Here is a 21,102-nt window from a genome sequence, read left to right on the forward strand (position 1 = left end):
AAAAAGGGTGGGTCACCATAAAATGGGCAGAGAGAGGGTCCTGATTGGAAGCCAGTAAAAAGGGTGGGTCACCATAAAATGGGCAGAGAGAGGGTCCTGATTGGAAGCCAGTAAAAAGGGTGGGTCACTATGAAATGGGTAGAGAGAGGGTCTTGATTGGAAGCCAGTAAAAAGGGTGGGTCACCATAAAATGGGCAGAGAGAGGGTCCTGATTGGAAGCCAGTAAAAAGGGTGGGTCACTATGAAATGGGTAGAGAGAGGGTCCTGATTGGAAGCCAGTAAAAAGGGTGGGTCACCATGAAATGAGCAGAGAGAAGGTCCTGATTGGAAGCCAGTAAAAAGGGTGGGTCACCATGAAATGGGCAGAGAGAGGGTCCTGATTGGAAGCCAGTAAAAAGGGTGGGTCACCATGAAATGGGCAGAGAGAGGGTCCTGGTTGGAAGCCAGTAAAAAAGGTGGGTCACCATAAAATGGGCAGAGAGAGGGTCCTGATTGGAAGCCAGTAAAAAGGGTGGGTCACTATGAAATGGGCAGAGAGAGGGTCCTGATTGGAAGCCAGTAAAAAGGGTGGGTCACCATGAAATGAGCAGAGAGAGGGTCCTGTTTGGAAGCCAGTAAAAAGGGTGGGTCACCATGAAATGAGCAGAGAGAGGGTCCTGATTGGAAGCCAGTAAAAAGGGTGGGTCACCATAAAATGGGCAGAGAGAGGGTCCTGATTGGAAGCCAGTAAAAAGGGTGGGTCACTATGAAATGGGCAGAGAGAAGGTCCTGGTTGGAAGCCAGTAAAAAGGGTGGGTCACCATGAAATGAGCAGAGAGAAGGTCCTGGTTGGAAGCCAGTAAAAAGGGTGGGTCACCATAAAATGGGCAGAGAGAGAAGCTAGTTAAAAGTGTTGGTCACCATAAATAAATACAAATATTTATTTACAAATAAAAAATATACAAATAAATAAAAAAAATTTTTACATATATTTATTGGTTTATTTACAGTTCTTCAAAATCGCCATTAGATGCAAACAACTGCTTTGAAGAATCTGAGCCATTCTTCTTCTCCACGGACCCATATGTCACTGACTGCCACGAACGTGGATTGGAGCTCCTTCTACAAAACGACCAACCAGAAAAATTCATAAAGGATGTGGTTTGGAATTACATAGATACAGAAACAAGCTAAGGGTAGGTCCACTTTCTCAATACGTACATGTCCGTGCTGAAAAACTTGTACGATTCCCTAGAAGGTTCTATTGTGTGACGTCATAATGACTTATGATTAAGTACTTAATGAGCCTTTTTGATATATTGATAACTTATTTTGTTAAAATTTTAAATATATATATATAATGTTTTATAAGGTGGTCAAATGTAAGCGAATTATGAAAATCAAAGAAGCAATTGCAATATAAACCGTAAACAAACAAACAACGAAACAAAAATAATATATATATTCTAATTCGTGCATTTGTTCATGAATCGATCGAGGGGAAATTTTGACTTTTTGAAAAAAAATTCCGTGTGTTGATATTTATCCTTTGATATGTTGAAACGATATAAAACATGTCGAATTTCGATCGATAGTGTTAATTAGAATCGAGTTTTTTTCGACTTCTTTCTACTACGCGATATTGCTTCTCTTTTCACGAAAATGAAGTTATTAATCCAATTAATTTGGGCTTTCATGTTTTCTTATTAAACTGCATTTTAAAATGAACTCTTGGAAATCGTATTTTTACTTTAAGAAAATTATCTTTTCAACTTTTTAAACTTATTTGAAACCACAGACAAGTGCAAATTCAACCTTTTATTCTCTGGGCTCGCTTTTTTTACGCTGGTTTTTTTCTCTCTCTCCCTCTCTCTCTACGCTACGTTGTTTTCCACCTTTTTTGGAGTTATTAGCAATAACAAGATCATCTAACAAGATCACTTTTTTTTGGTCTTTTTGTCTGGTCTTCTGAATCCCAAACGACAATTACAATAATTATAACCACAAAAGCAACCTTAATCAATCAATAACATTGTTGAGTGCCATAGACAAAGTCTTTGAGCAGCTTATAAGCAATCAAGTATCAAACTTTATGGAGCCTCGTCTCTGTAAGACCATGACTGCCTACCGAAAAGGTCACAGCTGCGAAACAACGCTAATTGCCCTGGTAGAAGATTGGAAGAAAGCTGTGGATGATAAGGGCACTGTAGGGGTGCTTTCAACCGATATGTCTAAAGCTTTTGATTCCCTACACCATCCCTTATTATTGAGTAAACTGGAAGCTTATGGATTCTCTGCTGATGCTACTTCTTTACTGCGATCTTACTTCCTTGAAAGACAATGCAAAGTGTGTATCACTACATCCTCATCAAGTAAGTGGGTCGAGGTCGAAAGAGGTTGTCCACAAGGGTCCAATCTTGGTCCATTGTTATGGAATGTTTTTCAGAATGATTTACCATTCAGTGTCAACAAGGGAAAACTGATGATGTATGCTGACGACCATCAACTCTATTCCACCGGGAAGAATGTCAGGCAAGTTCAAGATACTCTTAACGAAGAGGGCAAATCTATATCTGACTGGTACCAGGTTAATCAGCTGAAAGGTAACCTTACGAAATATCAAGTGCTGAGCATTGGTTCCAAACAACAGGATAAAGTACTGGACGTCACAATGATGAACACAAGCATCAAGCAAGACAAAGTGCTGAAAATACTTGGAGTATCCATTGATGAGAACATGGATTTCAGTCATCATGTTAGCTCAGTGTGTAAAAGAGCTGCCAAGAGAGTCGGTGTCCTAACTCGTCTTCGTAACATGTTACCTGTAAAAGCAAAGCTAAAGATATACAAGACTGCCATACTGCCAATACTGACCTACTGTCACACAGTATGGCATCATTGTCGTGCTTCGGATAGGAGAAAGTTGGAGCGTGTTCAGGAGCGAGCCCTAAGAGCTGTGTACCGTAATAGGACTAGTGATTATGCAACACTTTTGAAATGGGCTAACCTAAGTACTCTGAACGATCGTAGATTACAAGATATAGCTATACTTATGTATAAAGTTAAAAATCGTTTAAGCCCTTCCTATGTTACTGACTTATTTAATCAGTCCAGTTGCAGATATAATCTTAGGAATTCTGACTTCATCATACCAAGATTTAATACAGTCAATTTCGGAAAACACAGCATAAGATATCTCGGACCAGTCTTATGGTCTAAGCTTAAGAGGAACGTTAAGTCATTAGATACCCTAAGTAAATTTAAAAGACACATAAGAACACTTAACTTAGGTGACCTCATGAGTGATAATTGCCAAAACTGCCTCTTATGCGCTACCTAGTAAGCGTATCGATCTGAGTATCGAACACATGTAAATTAGGATCAGTTGGGGGTGGGAATTATCTTACAGTTACTATGGGGTCGGTGGGGTAAGGATTTAGCTTGTAGTTTACACAAAAGTGTAAGAATAATGGGTATATTTAGTCGGAGGGGTGGGATATTACCGTAAATTAGATAATTGTAAATATCATATAGGGGTTGTTTTAAGGGTTGGAAACATGGGATAAGATTTTTATTGGTTTTATAGGGTTCTAGATAGGTGTCCCCAATTAGTTTATTTAAATAAGCTAGAACGACATGACACAGTAATAAAGTTTATTATTATTATTATTATTAATCCAGTTGCACGTTTAATATCTCAAGACCTATTAACACCGACGAGTTCATTGTCCATCACCATGGCAACACACAATGGCGATCTTAACTCAAGACGAGGATAATTAGAAGTGAGATGGATCCTAAGAACCAGTCAATGGCGTCTTTGTAAAGCTTTTAATCTCATATCTGGCAGTGGTTTTTGTTCGGTGACTATAAACAATGATATGGACCTCTTGGGATCAGTGTTGCTTAGTGCTTACTTGAAGTACATTTGTTTAGTGCAACTACGACCACTTCTTTGACCCTCAAACTACCAAATGACTTGAATCCTATATCCCTATTTTGCCTCGAATTTTCCTCCATAAAAACAAGCTTGAGACGTTTTAAGATGACGATTGGTGTAGGGGATCTGTTGGACCTGGCCATCAGCCCTGAAATTGGACCAGTAAACTTTTTTCACTTAAGAAATTTGCTTCACACTTTAGTGGAACATTTCGACATCGCAGACGTAGAGGCACAACAGGCTGAAGTCATAGCTCCTGGTGGATTAGCGAGTTCTGATGGATCATCCAGCGAGGAAAGCAGTGAAGAAGAAGACGACGATAGCGATGAAGGTGAGTTAACTGTTATTGGGTATATTGATCGAAAGATGATGGAAGTGTATGTACAATTAGTTCTATTACCTTTGCGATTACCACATTGTTGACTGAGATATGAATTGTTTACTGTTGTCGTGAAGTCTGGTTAATTGCTCGATTTATGCCTTCAATTTTTACCAGTCGTGAACCATAATTACTAAAAGTCTAACGATACGAGGCATCTTTTTTAATTTAAGAGATTTTCGACTCCATCTTAGGGCTTTTGTGTCGTTACAAACTGTGTCTGATTGATAGTTTTTGGAAGAAGTGTCCTAACGCATTCCTGCACACCTTCAAGTTCTTTTGTACAATTTTCCTTTACATATAGATAACCATTTTTCTCGTAAAACGTTTTTGACGTTTTCTATCGCTTTCATTCGTCATACATGAGGTTTTATTCTCCTCGAATTGTACTCTCCTTGCTTTAAAAACATGAGATCTTTTATTTCTGACCTTAAATCACGCTAAATAAAGCGTGTTTTTTTTTTTTTTTGCGTTTTTTGTAATCGTTTTTTATTATTTGAAGTAATATTTTTATTGCGAAAAGAAATGAATATAAGAAAAGAAATAGATAGCTTAATAACACAACAAGTAGGTGCGATGATTTTGGTATTGGTAGTATATTGATGTAGAAGGACTGACGTTTTGACCCCTAACCATCGATATTTCTATAGCACACGCTATATTTAGATCCTAAAAGTCGAGCTATAATGAACTGAAACTGCTTTCTTCTAAATTACTCGTGTTTGGACTTTTCTTCAGTTGTATGGATTTTGGAGCAACATGACTAAGCATCATTATATTAACAAATGACAAATGACAAATCCCGCGTTTTGTCTCGACATTTTTTTTTCGTATTACCAGAAATAAACCCCTCTCTTATGAAAACGAAACTCGAGATCCGGCAAAGCCAAAGAAAATAAATGTAAAAGAAAATAAAATGTTGATTTTTCGAAACTTCATATGGATGCCTCTAGAATTCGGTTGTCGGGACATCTTTGATAGTTCAATTTTCGCACGGGTATTGTACGTGTTTATTTAATTGTTTTTACCTGAGTTTCCTTAATATTTGTAAAACAAAATACGTTGTGTTTTTGCAGGAAAACATGACGCGTTTTCCATACGAGGCGATGTTACGTTACAACTCAATGTGCAGAAATAATTCGGTGCAGCTTTGAATATCAGAGTAGAAAACGAAGCATGAAGCATTGTTTAAATTATATTTATAGAAATCTGATTAAAATGTCCGATCTAAAAGATCTTTAAATACACAAACAAACAAAAATAATTCACGATGTCTGTTCAGACATAAAACAACCTGAATTTTTCTTGAAAATTCTGGCCAATGGGAACAAAAATATAAAAGTGCGCTATTCTGTTAAAAACCTATGCGATTAAATTTGAGTCTTGCTATTATATTGTTTTATTTAGAAAGTGAATCTGAAGGGGAGCCAGAAATTCAGATTATTGAAGAAGAAGTTGAGAAAGTAGTTATTGATGAAGACAGCAATGAGAAAACTGTGACGGTGACAATACAGAAGGAAGTAATCAAAGAACCTGCCGAGAAAAAGAAAAAGAAAGAAGAAAAAGAAAAAGGAGAGAAGGGAAAAGATAAAGATAAATCAGAGAAAAAAGACAAAAAGAGCAAAGATAAATCGAAATCCAAGTCAGAAAAAGATGGCGATGAAAAAGAAAGTAAGAAAAGCAGTAAAAAAGACAAAGAAAAGACGTCTGGTAGTTCGTTGTACGGAAAAGATCTCTATGGGAAAGATTCGAAGGAGAAAAAGAAGCTCACTGCAGATACCATAGGAGACATGCCTGAGGTTATTAACCTAACACGCAGACTCGACGCTGTAGAGAATGGTTTGAAGGGTCTACGAAATATAGTTGATTCAATGGTGAATCAGGTTGACTTTGGTGATGGAGTTGGAGAGATCTTAAAGGCTCAGTTAGATCAAGCGCAACAGCAGATCACGACGGTAGAGCTCGTTCCTAAAGATGAACCTAAAGAAAGCAAGAAGAAGAAGAAAGGAAAAAAAGGTGCCGAAGAAGTACCTCAGACTGGTATCATTACCGAGGGAGGAGCTGTAGTCGGAGGGGAAGCAGCAGGGCAAGCTGTGGTAGGACCCGGTGGTGTTGTGACATCAGCCCCAGGAGCTCCAGTTGCTGGTGCAGCTGTCCTTCCAGCTGTCATACCTCCACCAAGTCAGCGAGCTGCTGCTGCTACTGATGGAGGGAAGGGGAGAACTCCTTCTCGTAAGGAAGGGCGAAAAGCAGGAGTACCGCTGAAGGGAGCTGCAGGTAGCAGACCTGAGAGCCAGGATGGCGACCAACCAGCCCCACTAAAGAAACGTACCACACTACAAGACCTTCAGCTCAGGAAGAAAGCTCGAGAGGAGGGAGTGAGTGTTGAAGAGATCAAAGCGAGAGAAGCTGAAATGGAAAATGACACAAATGAGAATAAGAAGGATGAGAAGGACAAGAAGGACAAGAATGACAAAAAGGACGATGACGCTGATGATACAAGCTCCTCGGAATCACTTGACTCTGCTGAAGAACAAGCGGCAATGGACGAAATGATTATGGAAGAAATCGAAGCAGCTTTAGAAAACGCTGCTGATGACCCTGAGGCTCAAGCATATGCTCTGAGACTCAGCCTTGAACAGATGAACAACATGAAGAACAATATTGCTAAGTCTCATGATGAATTCCGTAAAGACATGGAGAAGAACAAACACGCCATTAATCAGATTGCAAGAGAGCTGTCTTTGTTTAGAGCTGCAAGAAAGGCACAGGTAACTAGAACACACTAGGTGGGTTCCAAGGGTGGCGTAGAAGTAGTGCAATCACCTCTCCCCTCTGGGGTCTCGGATTGATTCTTAGACTTGGCATCACATGTGAGTAGAGTTTGTAGGGTCTTGCTTTTGATTCGAGGGTTTTTCTCCGCTTTTTATCCCTCCGCTAATCCCAACACACTATATTCCAAGCCGATCTTTGCCAAGCCTTGCAATAACTTTGATTAGATAAATCCTTATCCAGTGGATCCAAAAAATTCATCCATTGGATAAGGTTTATCTGTCGTATAGCGCCATCCACTCTTCGTAAACTCGAGCTCAGAGGTTGTTTCAGGGTTCCATCTGTGAGTTAGCCATGCCCTGACTTAGATCAGCCTAGAGGTTGTTTCAGGGTTTGATCTGTGAGTTAGCCGTGCCCTGACTTAGATCAGCCCAGAGATTGTTTCAGGGTTCAATCTGTGAGTTAGCCATACCCTGACTTAGATCAGCCCAGAGGTTGTTTCAGGGTATCGATCTGTGAGTTAGCCATGCCCTGACTTAGATCAGCCCAGAGGTTGTTTCAGGGTTCTATCTGTGAGTTAGCAGTGCCCTGACTTAAATCAGCCCAGAGGTTGTTTCAGGGTTGGATCTGTTAGTTAGCCATGCCCTGACTTAGATCAGCCCAGAGGTTGTTTCAGGGTATCGATCTGTGAGTTAGCCATGCCCTGACTTAGATCAGCAGAGAGGTTGTTTCAGGGTTCTATCTGTGAGTTAGCCATGCCCTGACTTAGATCAGCCCAGAGGCTATTTCAGGGTGATCATAGCCCTATAGGTACCCATCTTTGCCACATATTCACTGACTGATATCTCCTGTTGCTATCATGATTAGGATGCCGAAGGCTTCAACGCAGTCCACCATGTACATAGCATGGTCCTAGAACTACAATCAAAACACGAGAAGCTAACATCAACCACAGCAGAGTTAGTCAACGAGTACAACAGAAGAGAAAAGACATTTGAAGAACTCGTTGATAACGTGGAGAGACTCCAGCAGAACAATGCAGACAAACAAGACGTCAACCAAGAGATTAATGTCAAAGCTGTCAAAATGGAGTTGGAGAGTAAAGTAAGCATGAACCAGTTTGACGAAGGGTTCAATTTACTTGATCGTGGTTTGAGTGACGCACGGGAAAAGATGGAAAGCCAGGTAAGATATAGCTGAGTTGCTCCTTACACTGCGAGAAAATACCACTAACCATCCCATCCCATCCTATCCCATCCCATCGCATCACACCACATCCCATCTCATCTCATCCCATCCCATCACACCACACCACATCCCATCCACTTCCATCCCATCCACTTCCATCCCACCCACCCATCCATCCCATCCTACCCATCCATCCCATTCCTTCTCATCTCATCCCAACCCATCACATTCCATTCTATCTCATTCCACCCAATTCGACCCAACCCATTCCATCCACTTTCATTTATGACCATAGCGAACCATATTTTCACCCGCCCAACCATTGCACAAAGTACTCCTTATCTTCAATAGAAGAAACTCTTCTCTCTCCAACTAGGTAAGGCATTGAACGAGGTACCCTTGTGAGGCAAAGAAATACCATTTGTATTCGCCTGATTGAAGTACCAAGAAAGACGTCCCAATAGATAAGATAATATCCCCACTTACTTGTTAAGCGACAATGACGAACAAGTCAGTTTTATCAATCCTAATTGTTATTGTTTTATTTTTTGTGCACAGATGTCTGTAGAAGACGCATTAAAGCATACCTTATCAGAACTGCAGTCCAAACTGTCTCTAAAACTCGATCGCAATGAACTCGATAATCTGAAATCTCAGCTGGAATCGCGCATCAAGGAGATTCAGATCACTAAAACTGTAGTGAAAGAAAAACCTGAGGATGGCGAACCTGCAGGCTTTAGAAGGTATTGAGAGATTTTCTAGTTTTTTTTTGGTTTTTTTTTTTTTTTTCCCTTCTAATTTACCACTCCACGGTTAACAGCCTAACAGGTTTTACAGTTCACTTGATAAGGCAGCCGATAGATCGAATTAGAATTTAGACAGTTCATGAGCTCGGTGTCGTATGTGAGTAGAATGAATTGTTTGTTGGTTCTCTTCTGTGCTTCGAAGGTTTTTCTCCGCTTTTACTCCCTTCGCAAAAATCAACTTCCAAATTCCAATTGCAAGCTCTATTTTTCGGATCGATGAACAGATGATGCTCGGCTGATTGAAAACAGATCGGGTGTTTGAGTTCGATGCAAAATTAGAATATAAAAAGATGTAAAATAAAAAAAAGGCTTATCCGTACACAATGGGATTCGAACCCAAGTGATTATCTGAAAAAATAGTAAATAATTCCAAAAATAATCCTTGATTCCAAGGTGCCATACCCCCGAAACATCCGCAGAGCTGAGGTGGCGTATGGACTTCGGACCTGACGGCAATTAAATCCTTCTGCCCTTGGGTGTACGAATTACGCAAGAAAATGTTCTAGGCGAAGCATCAGGGGAGAGACCAGCCGGCCCTCAGACCATATCGGCTAATCCCTTGCATCTCTGCCACGCACGGAATCGGTTGAAAATTTGTAGCTAAAAAGTGTAGTCTATCTGGTGCATTGTTTTCACTGGTATTATTATGCAAATTTCTTGGAACCTCCGGGGGGGACTCCCTTATAAAAGGGGGCGGGGGTCCTCGTCGGAAATTCCGAAAATGACCCCTAAAAGGGACCTGTATTTTGGGATGATGGGCGTGGCAGTGACGAGGACCCCCGCCCCCTTTCATAAGGGAGTCCCCCTCCCCGGAACCGTGGCGCAGCGGGGGAAAACTTGGAGATGCAAAATAATGAGCCAAGCTCGGTTGAGCGGGGTTACTACCTGGATGGGCGACCTGAAATGTGTACCTTTTTCTTTAATTTAAAAATATTAAGAACTGTTCTGTTTTTGGGCAATTCCTAGTATTGTTTATTAATGGAGTGGTAATTTTTTTTCTTCAGGAATATAACAGAAAAAGTCCATTGTATATCATGTGATAGACCACTAGAGGTCAATAAAGGACCGGTCAATTCCAACATGCCCAAAATGCAGGGACTGCCGAGCCACAAGTCTTCAAAACCGTACACTACCTATGAACTAGAACATATTCGACAACACTCCAAAATGAACACAAGCCTAAGAAAAGCGGTGATTAATGCAGAATTGCCGTATTCGGCCCAGAGGTTAAAGAATGAAGTAGTTGCTATGACCGGGATGGTGGATTTGATCGACTTGCCTCCATCACAGCGGTACTGTGGAGGAAGTCATACTATAATGCATCCATTCCGCAGATCCGTCAAGTCCACTTCAACTCATTTTAACCAATACGTCATGATTCGTGATGACGCAGAAACCAACGTTGCCCTCCCCCGTAGGGATTTCATTGTCCCAAAGGATTCTCAGCTGAAAAAATACATAAAGCCTAAACTACCTGCTATTGGTCAAACCAACACACGTGATGCCTCGCCCCCTCTGGACTACGATGATGGGTACCAGGACCGACCCTCCAGCGCTCCGGCCACGCCCGGGCTGTACAGTAACACGACAAAACGGGACCGCAGCTTGACGTCACCACCCAGGGATAATACATTGCCAGTTTCCCCACCCCCTGGGGAGAGCGGGAATAATTCGCCGATAGAGGTTGATAGGATATCGGTAACTTTACCGGCTCCTGTTGAGGAGACCTGATTTTCCGTTTAAATGTTCATTTCAGATCACGGTGCTTTGCCCCTCAGGGGTAGCCGAAGGGTTGTATGTTACAGATAATTTCAGAAACGAAAAAAAACAGAAACGTCCGCCATTTCGGATGATAATTTTTGTTTTTCTCCTCCAACATCGCATCTATGACATACATGCGATCCAAAAATACATTGTGTATTTAACTGCAAAATTACTGCGTTAAATTCAAAAGATAATAATGTCAGGTAATGAGAGGGCACTAAATGCGCTCTGGTTATCCAAGAGGCACAACATCCACTTAGGTCGAACGAAAACAGACAGTTGAGGTCAGACTTCCTTCCTATTTTCCTTTAGCTTTACTTACAGTTCACAAACTGTTGACTTATTCCTTCTCCGTGTGAGGAAACAACTCATTTATTAACATAATTCTTGGCTGAAATAAACTTCCCGTGCATTATACAATTCAAAAATGACCGAATTAGAAACTATGTAAATATAAAAGCATACATTCGTTCATTCGTTCATTTTCATGTTGTGCATATTTTGCCACAAAAAGCCTCTGAAAATCTCGAAGATTTTGGCATGATATTTTATTGAAATATTTAAACGATAGACATATATAGTCTATCTAGTGAGTTCAATATTCGTATGACCAATGAATATTATGAATATTTATCAGACGTGTGTAGTATTCCCTTAGCAAACCATGACAGCTAGAAGGTTCTGGCGGCATTGTTCTTGTATATAGTTCTTAAAACGTTGTGAGATAGGAAAGGATAGACGTGATAAAACATTTGTATGGTTTGACTAATTGTATTGATAGAAATACCCATTAGCAATTTGTGAATGGAAATAAAAGTTGACTGTGGGGAAATAGGCTTTGATAATTTTTTAAATTTTCGTAAGTTTTGTCATGACTAAGCTTTTTTTGTAAACCCCTAACTAGAGCAGTCTTACTGTAGTTTACTGCATTGTTACTGTGGCGTAGGGTAGCGTAATGAGATATTGTGTGATTTTCTGTCACTCCGCAACGTGATATGGAGATGTGATGTTCTGATGTGATGTATAGAGGTTTTGCACCATCAAGTGATGGCAGCCATGACAGGAGGCAGCAACAATTAAATCTGGTCTAATCTTATTTACATGAGAAAGAATTAAGTCTCCCAGGGGAGAAAGACTCTATTCTTGTGCCTCCTCTCCTGGCTGTCATCACGTGATGGTGCAAAGCTTCTATTGATGGGATGGAATTTAATGTGAAGTGAGATGATAATGAGATATTTAAAACTTGTGTGATTCTGTGTGGTGTGACGTGACATGGGTATGTGATGCGATTTAACATGCGGCGATGCAATATATTCATGTATATCGTGCCTATATAAAGCATATATCTAAAAAGCGTGAATTCTAATTGGTCAGACTATGTCTAACATTTCGTTTTGTTTTTTCAAATTAATTTATGAGAGCAACTGAATGACATGAAGTATTTCACATAATTGTTACAATGTCTTATATTTAATTCTTATCAAAATTCAAAAACTTCATTACAAAGTTGAAATTGATTTTATCATATCATATATTCATTAGATTTTGTAAATATTTCATTGTATGACGATCTTCAAACATGTTTGAAAGATTAATTTGATTCAACATTTTCTAAAGTTTCATTCAATACTGACGATTCATGTTACGAAAGCGAATAGCAATTAAAGTTGTTTAGTTGATAAAAGCAGGTCAGGTGTAAATATTTAGTAACAAACAAACAAAGACTTTCTTTATCAAACGTTTGATAGCCAAGTCAGAAGTGGTTTGTCTTGTTTGTTTGCTGACTGATGATTTATTGTTTGCAAGATACAGTCAATGTCATTAACGTTGTCCACCGAAAAAAGACATTTACACATTTAGACTAAAAGAAATATCACGTTTTTATTATGTTTTCTTTGCCTCGTGTGCGTCAGCCTGAACTTTAAATGTAAGATTCAACTCGCGAATCGAAAATCCAGAATGCCCCGACCATTTAGTGATGATTTAAGATGGAGAAAGGTATTTCAGCGTTTGTTTTATGCCAGAACGTTCGAGGAAACACCTGATATTTCTTTTAGTCTAAATGTCTAAATGTGCATGTAAATGTGTAAATGTCTGAATGTCTTTTTTCGTTGGACAACGTTAATGACATTGACTGTATGTGGAGACAGTCTTCCTAATAGCCAGAGGGTATCATATAAATGACATGCGTAAATCCCTTTAAGCATTACAAATTACAAAGTGTTTATCCTTGTATTAGGTTATTAAATAATAGGTATCAGTTATTTAGTGGTCCAGGGTCACCATTCAAATGACATGCACGAAGTTAGTCTACTAAGAAAATCATTCGCCTTTATCGTTTATTTCTGTTCAGAGGTTACCATTTAAATAATATGCGCAACGAGTTCCAATGAGAAGGACCTTGTAGAATTTTTCTGTTCAAAAGTCATTATTCAAACGACATGCACGACTGAATTACTACTAAAAGGTGACTATTTTCCCATTAATAATTAATCGTTCTTAGATCGTTAACATGCCAGGCGGCTATCTGTAATTTTTTCCTCTCATTTCAACGGATTAAGGCTCATTTCTCTGTCATCATTGCTTAATCTCCTCATTTCGTTGTGCAAACACTCCTCAACATGGTCATCAACATGTTCACGGATAGCATCATTCAAACCACAATTGCTATCCACCTCATCTTCACTCTTCATATTCTCTCCATACAAATCTTCTAATTCTCCATCCCATTCAGCCGGTATTAGCCCAATATTCACTGTTTCAGTCGAATAATTCCTTTTGTATCTAGTAAAAGGTTGGACAATATCAGAATGGCGGCTTGGCTTGAGTATCGATAGAAGCTGGAATTTATTATTTCCAAGTCTCTTCATCCGGGCAACTTTGGTACTGATGCTCTTCCTTGAACTCATTCTCAGTGCCCCAACGGCCAGGTTGATATTCGACTGAGAGGGACTGGCAATTCCCTCTCGGAATTTGAGTTCCCGGTCTGCAAGCCGGCCTGTCAAGTTCATCTCAGATATGGTAGAAAGAACACCGAGGTATCTCTTGGTGCCTGGAGGGAAGGTATCCTTTACAACCTTTTTAGGCAAACGAAGCATTGCTTTCGCATGTGCGTAGTACAACGAGAAATTACTATTAACAATCGAGATAGGCAGCGTTATCATTAAGACACCCCACAATGCACATGCGCTGCTGACGACACGACCTGGCCACGTGACTGGTGTATCGTCACCATAGCCAACGGTTGTCAACGTGATGATGGCCCACCAAAACGAGGTTGGAATGTTGACGAACTTCGTCCCTGTAGCACCGCCATCTGCATAAAATACAAGTGTGGAAAAAAACACGACTGATATGGCTAAAATCAAAAGCAACAAGCCAAGCTCGTGCAGACTGCCTTTTAAAGCCAATACCATTATCTGGAGGCGATATGAAAAACGAAAGAGACGGAAAATCCTTAAGAGTCGAAACATGATCAATATCTTAAATCTCTCCATATCAGCAGCGTTTATTACGAATTGGAGATAAAACGGCACAAGCGCGCCAACATCCACCCACGTCATGGGCTTCTTTAGATGCGCTATTTTCGAAGGACAAAAGAGTAGTCGAATAACGAATTCGAACGTAAAACAACTGCCACAGACGTACTCGATGATGTTTGGCGAACTGGTGGCCGGGAAGACGGGGAGACTGGAAAGGATGAAGTCCAGCACTGAGAGCAAGATGAACGCAAGGGAAACAAATGCTGTGACCTAAAAATTAAGTATATATATTAGACTTACAAACATAGTCCATAGCCTATATGGGAGAAAAACACTCGAACACTCGTGACAAGGGACAGAACATCAGAGGCCCCCACAGGGCTTAAACCAGTACACCCTCATGGAACCACAGGTCTACACTAAATGAAGAAAGAGGACGATAAACATAGACCATGAATTGGTGTAAAGAAACTGAATTGATTTTACAGCACATGGTCATAAAATTGTCGGTAGACAAAACTTCATTAATGCATAAAATAATACTCTTCATCATTACCAAACCTTTTTTATTAATATCAGTTCTATTCAATCTTTGTTGAATTTTCTTTTAACAATTTTGAAGAAAGCCAGCTTGAAAGATGATTCATTAGTACCAAAAACCCACCAATTCTTTTAACTCCTTTATATTGTCACAAAAATCCTCCAGAACAAATAAAGCACTCGGGACTCTAACTGCGATCTCCAATTAAAAACCTTTCACGAGAAATCCTAATCAAGATTTTACGTTGGAAGTAATTGAGTCGCTGTATGCGGTGGCTCTGGCACATCCAAGAAAATCAGAATCTTCGAGTAAAACGAACTTTTCACCAGCATATAGTACTTAAGGCATTTAGCTAACACGGAATTAATGATTCAAACCTGTAAATTGAACTAAAATCAGATCAAGGGTGTTGTCTATGTATTGTTAATGGTTCTGATGGTAAAACTAAAGGCAATGACAGTTTTCCTTGCCTAGTCAATATTAAGAGTACAAATTTGTAAATCACGAGTTTGAACAGTACTTAGATATTTTAGTACGAATTCACTGGACTCTTGCATGAAGGGTATTGATATTTCAGTGTGTTAAGCCAAAATAATCCAATTATAAACTTTTGATTTATTGCTAGAAATTGCGATAACCTTCTTACAGTAAAACTTAAATTTGAAATACGAGGGTCGTTACGTAGAAAGGAAAGCTACTGAACATGTAAAACAATCGAGTATCTCTTAAGATTTTCTTCTAAGCCGCTTAACAAATCAGCTACTCTCAAATGAAGATAAACAAACCGATAACTACTACTTAGAAATTTCAAAGAACAATATTTTAAAAAAACCTAAGAGCACTGAGGAAAAGCAAGGAAGTGGGATCTTTTCTCGCTTTCACGTTAGCCGACATGTTTTGTGGTCATTGATTGTTTATTGTTGTCTGAATTAGATATAGATATTCTCTACATATGTATGTATGTATGCGATTTCGAGTTTTTTAGCTGGTCTTATCCTGTAGACCGATATAACCTTGGTTCTTGATTTCCAGAGGCTTCAGACTTCGACACCGTGGTAGATTCAAATACAATCATTTTCTTTGGTATTTTATTTGTTCTGCAAAACCATTTTGAATCGATTTGGTCTTAATAAACGTCTTTAGATGGCATCAAATTAATATCAGCAAGCCAAAAGACTTTAACACATTCTAGTGAATGAAAAAGGCGGAGCAAAAACCATAATATCAGGTTTGTATGAGATCAAATAACTCGAATATTATTTTGTAAACAGCTTCATTTACGTTCATTTTTTAATCTGTAACGGCAAAAATATGAAAAGGACGATGGATATTCGTTAAAGAATTTTGGCGGGAACGGCCGCGCGTCTATTTCTGCGGGAACGATGAACGATACTTAATTCTTGCTGAAAAGGAAGAATTTCATATCTGCATTATACATAAGCAAAATAAATGTTTTAGTCCACAATACACTTCCCGTCAGATCATATTAATATTTTTAAAGATATCACTAATTCAGGAAAATAGGTCGCTAGAGGTGTTTATGGATGAGGTTTTGTCGTTGATTATGCCAGGCATTTGCAAACTAAAAAGGAAAGGAAACGCTGCCAGCTGCCTCGAGCCGCTCTAAATAAAATCCCTTTCTGTCGTTCGTAATTGTTTGTTGAATGTTGTGGTTCATTTGTAATTTGTTTTCTAGTTTGAACACGGAACAATTTTGATATTTACAAAACCTAACACTGGTGAAATGTTTGTCATTTTTCGGACTGCAAACTGCAATATTGTAGTATTATTAATAGAAACTAAGTGAATATGAGTTCTGCGATGTTATCGCTTTTTCGACTTTGTTCTACCCAGAGTTTAAACGTCTTTTTTGTTTTCATTAAGTTAGAAACCGCTTGGACCAACTGTTTTTGTGGTTCGACTGAATTCTAGGGAGGGAAGTCTGACTAGTCCTAATACAAGCCTGAGTTAAATAAAAAAGTCCAATGTGAACGTAAATAATGCAATAAATATCAACTTCCTCTAACGAGAGAGTGCGTTCGAAATAAGCACTCAGAAAAAATACAGAATAGGAGAAAAAAAGTATGAAAAAAATTGGCAATTTTGACTCTATTATGTAAAAACTAATTTAGTTATGGTGGAATCTGTCGTAAGATAAGGTAAGATAGTTTACGAGTTATTTAAATTATAACAGATTCACGGACTTTATGGATTTGTCAGGAGTATTGAGCGTTACCTTAGCAGCGACCGACGAAAACGGTTCTTCAAGTACCCTCCAAAACCATGGCTGAACCTTTCTATAGAAATTCCGCAAGCTTTGTCTGTCCACTGACGTTTTGCGTAGATAAGAAGACGTTTTGCAAGAAGCATCGCTGGCTTCAGAATTGATGCTTTCTTGTGAGGCATTGATGTTGAACACACGTAAGTTTTCAATGGCTGTTCTTTGCCGAGTGTATTCAGGCCAACAACATGCTTCCATTTGTTCCTCATCGATTCCCCAGAACGATAACTCCTCTTCAAACGCTGTTCCACAAATCCCTCTTGGGCAGTGGAGTTTTCCTGTTCTGTAATAATTGAGGATTTCCTCAAAAAAACCTGAATGTCTGTCAAAGAAAAACTCATTATTCATCTTGTCGTATTCGGGAGCTTCATGTGGCTGGCCAGCGATCCATGCTAGTCGAGTATCAGGAATACTTGTCAAAGTGCTTTGAAATGTTTCATATCTTCGTCCTCCAACATTAATAACTAGTCGTCGATCTCCGGAATTTTTGCCTGGCATTTTTTCGTTTTCGTTTTTCATCCTTTTCCACCCTTTTGTAGAAATATGATACTCTTTTGAAAATGTCTGTCTGTCTGTCGTATTGGTATTTCGTGGTTGAGAGTTTAACCCGATTGGAGTAAACTTGACTGTTCAAAGCTGTTCACAATCTCCTGTGATGTAGAACATTATTTGAATACGCTCTCGTTTTTTTATGATCGCCTTGCATCAGCTGGCTGTAATTTTCAATCGCTGGAAGGTTTAGCAAGCCAATAACCTTATACATTACTTTTAATAGTTATCAAAATTTTATTCAAAATTTCTTCTCATTTATATTCTAATTAGATTATTGTTTTGCTGGGGGTAAAACTTAAGCGACAAAAAAAAAAAAAAAAAAAAAGAAAGAAACGAATATTTTAAAAAACTAAAGTAATTAACTTTTGCCTACCATTGTTGCTCCTTTCTCACTTATATTCTCATTCTTTCTTATTTTTTCCCCGTCCTTTCTTTTTATTACTTACATCTTTAAAATATTTTTTTTACCTTTTTTCACTGTTTCTTTCTTACTTCTTATTTAAGTTAAAATTTACATTTTTTGTATTTGTTGTTTATTTATTATGTAAATGCCAGAATTATTCATAAGCTTTGACTCTCGTCTGTCATTCTACTACATCCTCTTTCCTCTTCTCGTTTTTCACTTGGTTTATCTTAAGATTACTCTTCGCCCATGTCTTTTCGCTTTGTATTAAGTTGAAGGACCTCAGTCAATTTGCTTAGTGTTAATTCCGGATGGTTTTTGGCAAGATTCGTAAGATTTGACATAATAAATCAGATAAGGGCATCGATAGATAGATCCTGTAGTGCCTTTCGTAAATCACTTCTCGCTAAGCACGTCGCACGTACGCCTCTCAATCTAACCCGATCCTAAAATAATATGTTGGTTCCAAATTCTGGTTTTATATTTTCTTTTTCCGCGAACAACTCAAACGATAGAAGTAAACGCTCAAAACTACAACCTCACAAGGCATTACGAGAACGTCAAAATCAATCAAGTCTTACTAATCAATTAAAGCTGTAATAGAAGTATTTTCCTCGATATTTTTATTTCAAAAACTGAGATAAATTCACTTGTTCTTAAATCTCCTACGATAAAAACGCTTATGTCCGTAGTGTACTTTTTACAAGAGTGCGTGCGATCAATCAAATCTCGATAATCGATCTGGTCTAATTTCACAGAACATTCTGCTTGCGGCTACTATTATTAGAAGATGTGACTTTTTTTTGGTCTACCTAAAAAGTCCTAAAATAGAATACAAAAAAGCTTAGAAAGTATGTCCTTACAAGGCACTCTAAACATGGACGTCAATATGGGGCCGGGATTGATCTGATGGATGCAATCAGGTTTGAGTGCTTTTCCTTTGGATACACTGACATAAAGGATTATCTAGTAAATACAGCTCAACAGACAATAACTTGATAACATTAGCAACTTGAAACAAAAACTTTATGAATTTGCTAGTCAAAATATATGATTCTGCAGACGCTGTATTTTTTTCAATAAATGGACTTCTCAGGAGATTTGCACGCGATTGGTTAAATTATCGATGATAAGTTTTGTAAATGTCTTTTATTTCTTTTGATGCTGTTAAAGAAGACAGCTTAGCGTCATCATGTCTTATATTTTTTTAACTACTTCAGATTTCTTTTCACCTACACAGTCTTTCCCCCCAAAATACCGTTAACTCTACTAGTTCGTGAGCGTCGAATGAATTGTCATCTGTTGTTTTCGACTTGGTAAGGTTTCGTTTCTATTATTAATACTCATTAGTTTATTCATTTATTATACTTTAATAGGTCGTTTACCGATACTTTTGAAGCATGAAATGTATTGGGTTATATTGTTTTTCATAATCATACGCTATGTTTTGATTTCAGCTCATTTTCTGTTTTGATTCGATGGCTTGATTTCCTTATTTCGTTTGTCCAACTTTTCAGTTTGTTTTTTTCTCTTCAAACTGATCTAAACATATAAATTCAAATTAACTTCGTAGCGTTTTAGTTTCTGCGCTTATATATTATGTATGTGTTAAAGTAGGTGAGAGTAAAGCTATAGCGTATTGCCGCTCACTCAAATCAGAAGCTGGTCATCTCAACATTGCGAAGGGGGAGGGGGGAAGTGATTTAGTTTGAGTTGTGTTTAGATGGGAAGGGGAAGTGTTTTTTTTTTTTTTTTTTTTTTTTTTTTTTTTTTTTTGTGCAAAATTTTAGCATATAACTACTGGTTATAAATATTAAAATAAATATTATAGGACAAAAGCTGCAAATTAGACGTAAAAAAACGATTTGCGATCCGCACGATCCAGTTTAAACCGAAGTCCAGTCCTTTCCAAGCATGCTCGGTTCCGGATTTTCCAAAATAAAAAATTTCTCAGAAATCCTAATCTAGAAGCATAAATCAAATTTTAGAGGTTGGGAATGCCTTATCTATACATTAAGATTATCTATACTCTTTAAAAAGCTGAAAATTTTCGAAAAATTGATATCTTCACACGTGAAAATAACATGTTATTTTCACGTGTGAAAATAACACCATTGCGATGGCTATTCAAAAACACACGGAAAGAGTTGCCTGAAAAAGTCAAAACATACTTCATAGATAATTATATAATAAACAGAATATTACATGGGCGCTTGGAGATACGAAATTTATCTTCTCGTGTTGAAAATCTCTCACTCGTTCGCTGCGCTCACTTGTGAGAGATCTTTTCAACACTCGAAGATAAATTTCGTATCTCCGCGCGCCCATGTAATATCCTCTATATATCTATTTCTATATCTAACTTGCGCATGCGCAGAAAGAGCGCTTACTATTCAGATGCCAACACACTTACATGGGCTCATTAATGACAAATAAACGAACATTAAGTGCATAGTTCACACACCTGCTTGTTTTATGTAGATAAATATCTAATGTATAATATAAAATATATAATATATGTATATCCAAGTCTGGCCTCATTCAAAACTGAACTTAAACTTATCTCTTCAAATTAGCTCATTCTTTGTAAATAATTTTATTTAGTTTTATATTGCATTTACTACTTTTTTGTACTTTTTTCATGACTCCCACGAACAAAGAAACTCTTAAAATAATGTAAACTTTATTATGTTTTCCAAATTTCATCGTAAATCTCGCTATATGTAGGCAATTTACGATTAGCTACTTGAATCTTTTACTTATAAGTACAGGAAAGATACTAAAAACATTAATCATACTTTTTTTTTCACATTTAGTTGTAGCACCAAAGTTAAAACTCCATCCAATCTTTGTTTCTACAGCAAAATATATAATAAGCTGTTCGAATAGCAATGTTCATAATTTTCCTTATTACATATTTACGTTGGTTTTTGTCGAAACCTACATTTTCTAACATTTCAATAAATGTTGCACAATCACTAGAAAATACTCCGAGGGAACTTATTGAAAGATTAA

General features: G+C 38.1%; 3 protein-coding genes across 8 annotated transcripts in view; 2 read left to right on the forward strand and 1 right to left on the reverse strand.

The window, feature by feature from the left end:
* Positions 1–21,102, forward strand: part of LOC116297059 (tachykinin-like peptides receptor 99D) — a 46,497-nt gene that overhangs the window by 3,937 nt on the left and 21,458 nt on the right. For 4 of the 6 annotated variants that reach the window (XR_004197189.2, XM_089024293.1, XM_031705205.1 and 1 more), the window contains exon 7: positions 990–1,175. Coding sequence is in view for 4 of the 6 variants with exons in the window: in XM_089024293.1 (XP_088880419.1) it covers positions 990–1,173 (184 nt within the window). In the remaining 2 variants the exon portion in view is untranslated. Of the gene's footprint in view, positions 1–989; positions 1,176–3,660; positions 3,776–19,296; positions 19,404–21,102 lie in introns of those variants that run through there. The other 2 variants (XM_031705206.2, XM_031705202.2) reach the window with 2 other exon arrangements.
* On the forward strand, positions 4,024–11,660 carry LOC116297053 (uncharacterized). The gene is made up of 5 exons (XM_031705195.2): positions 4,024–4,250; positions 5,706–7,069; positions 7,938–8,255; positions 8,817–9,001; positions 10,069–11,660. Exons 1-5 carry the CDS (start codon positions 4,025–4,027, stop codon positions 10,793–10,795), a joined length of 2,820 nt encoding a protein of 939 aa, XP_031561055.1. The 5' UTR covers position 4,024; the 3' UTR covers positions 10,796–11,660.
* On the reverse strand, positions 12,456–17,846 carry LOC116297055 (voltage-gated potassium channel KCNC1-like). The gene is made up of 2 exons (XM_031705197.2): positions 17,088–17,846; positions 12,456–14,580 (listed from the first exon to the last, which is right to left on the reverse strand). Exons 1-2 carry the CDS (start codon positions 17,649–17,651, stop codon positions 13,372–13,374), a joined length of 1,773 nt encoding a protein of 590 aa, XP_031561057.1. The 5' UTR covers positions 17,652–17,846; the 3' UTR covers positions 12,456–13,371.

The sequence above is a fragment of the Actinia tenebrosa genome, unplaced genomic scaffold (assembly GCF_029948245.1).
Source record: "Actinia tenebrosa isolate PJP-AT-01 unplaced genomic scaffold, QUT_ActTen_1.0 PGA_scaffold8__29_contigs__length_14323225, whole genome shotgun sequence".
NCBI classification, from domain to species: Eukaryota; Metazoa; Cnidaria; class Anthozoa; order Actiniaria; family Actiniidae; genus Actinia; species Actinia tenebrosa.

Bases quoted from the DNA above. Each gene is read 5' to 3' on its own strand.
- LOC116297053 (XM_031705195.2), top strand. From the start codon at position 4,025: ATGACGATTGGTGTAGGGGATCTGTTGGACCTGGCCATCAGCCCTGAA. The intron at 7,070-7,937 runs GTAACTAGAACA...TATCATGATTAG, and splicing joins GAGCTGCAAGAAAGGCACAG to GATGCCGAAGGCTTCAACGC. The intron at 9,002-10,068 runs GTATTGAGAGAT...TTTTTTCTTCAG, and splicing joins GAACCTGCAGGCTTTAGAAG to GAATATAACAGAAAAAGTCC.
- LOC116297055 (XM_031705197.2), bottom strand. From the start codon at position 17,651: ATGAAAAACGAAAACGAAAAAATGCCAGGCAAAAATTCCGGAGATCGA. The intron at 14,581-17,087 runs GTAACGCTCAAT...CTTAATTTTTAG, and splicing joins TTTCGTCGGTCGCTGCTAAG to GTCACAGCATTTGTTTCCCT.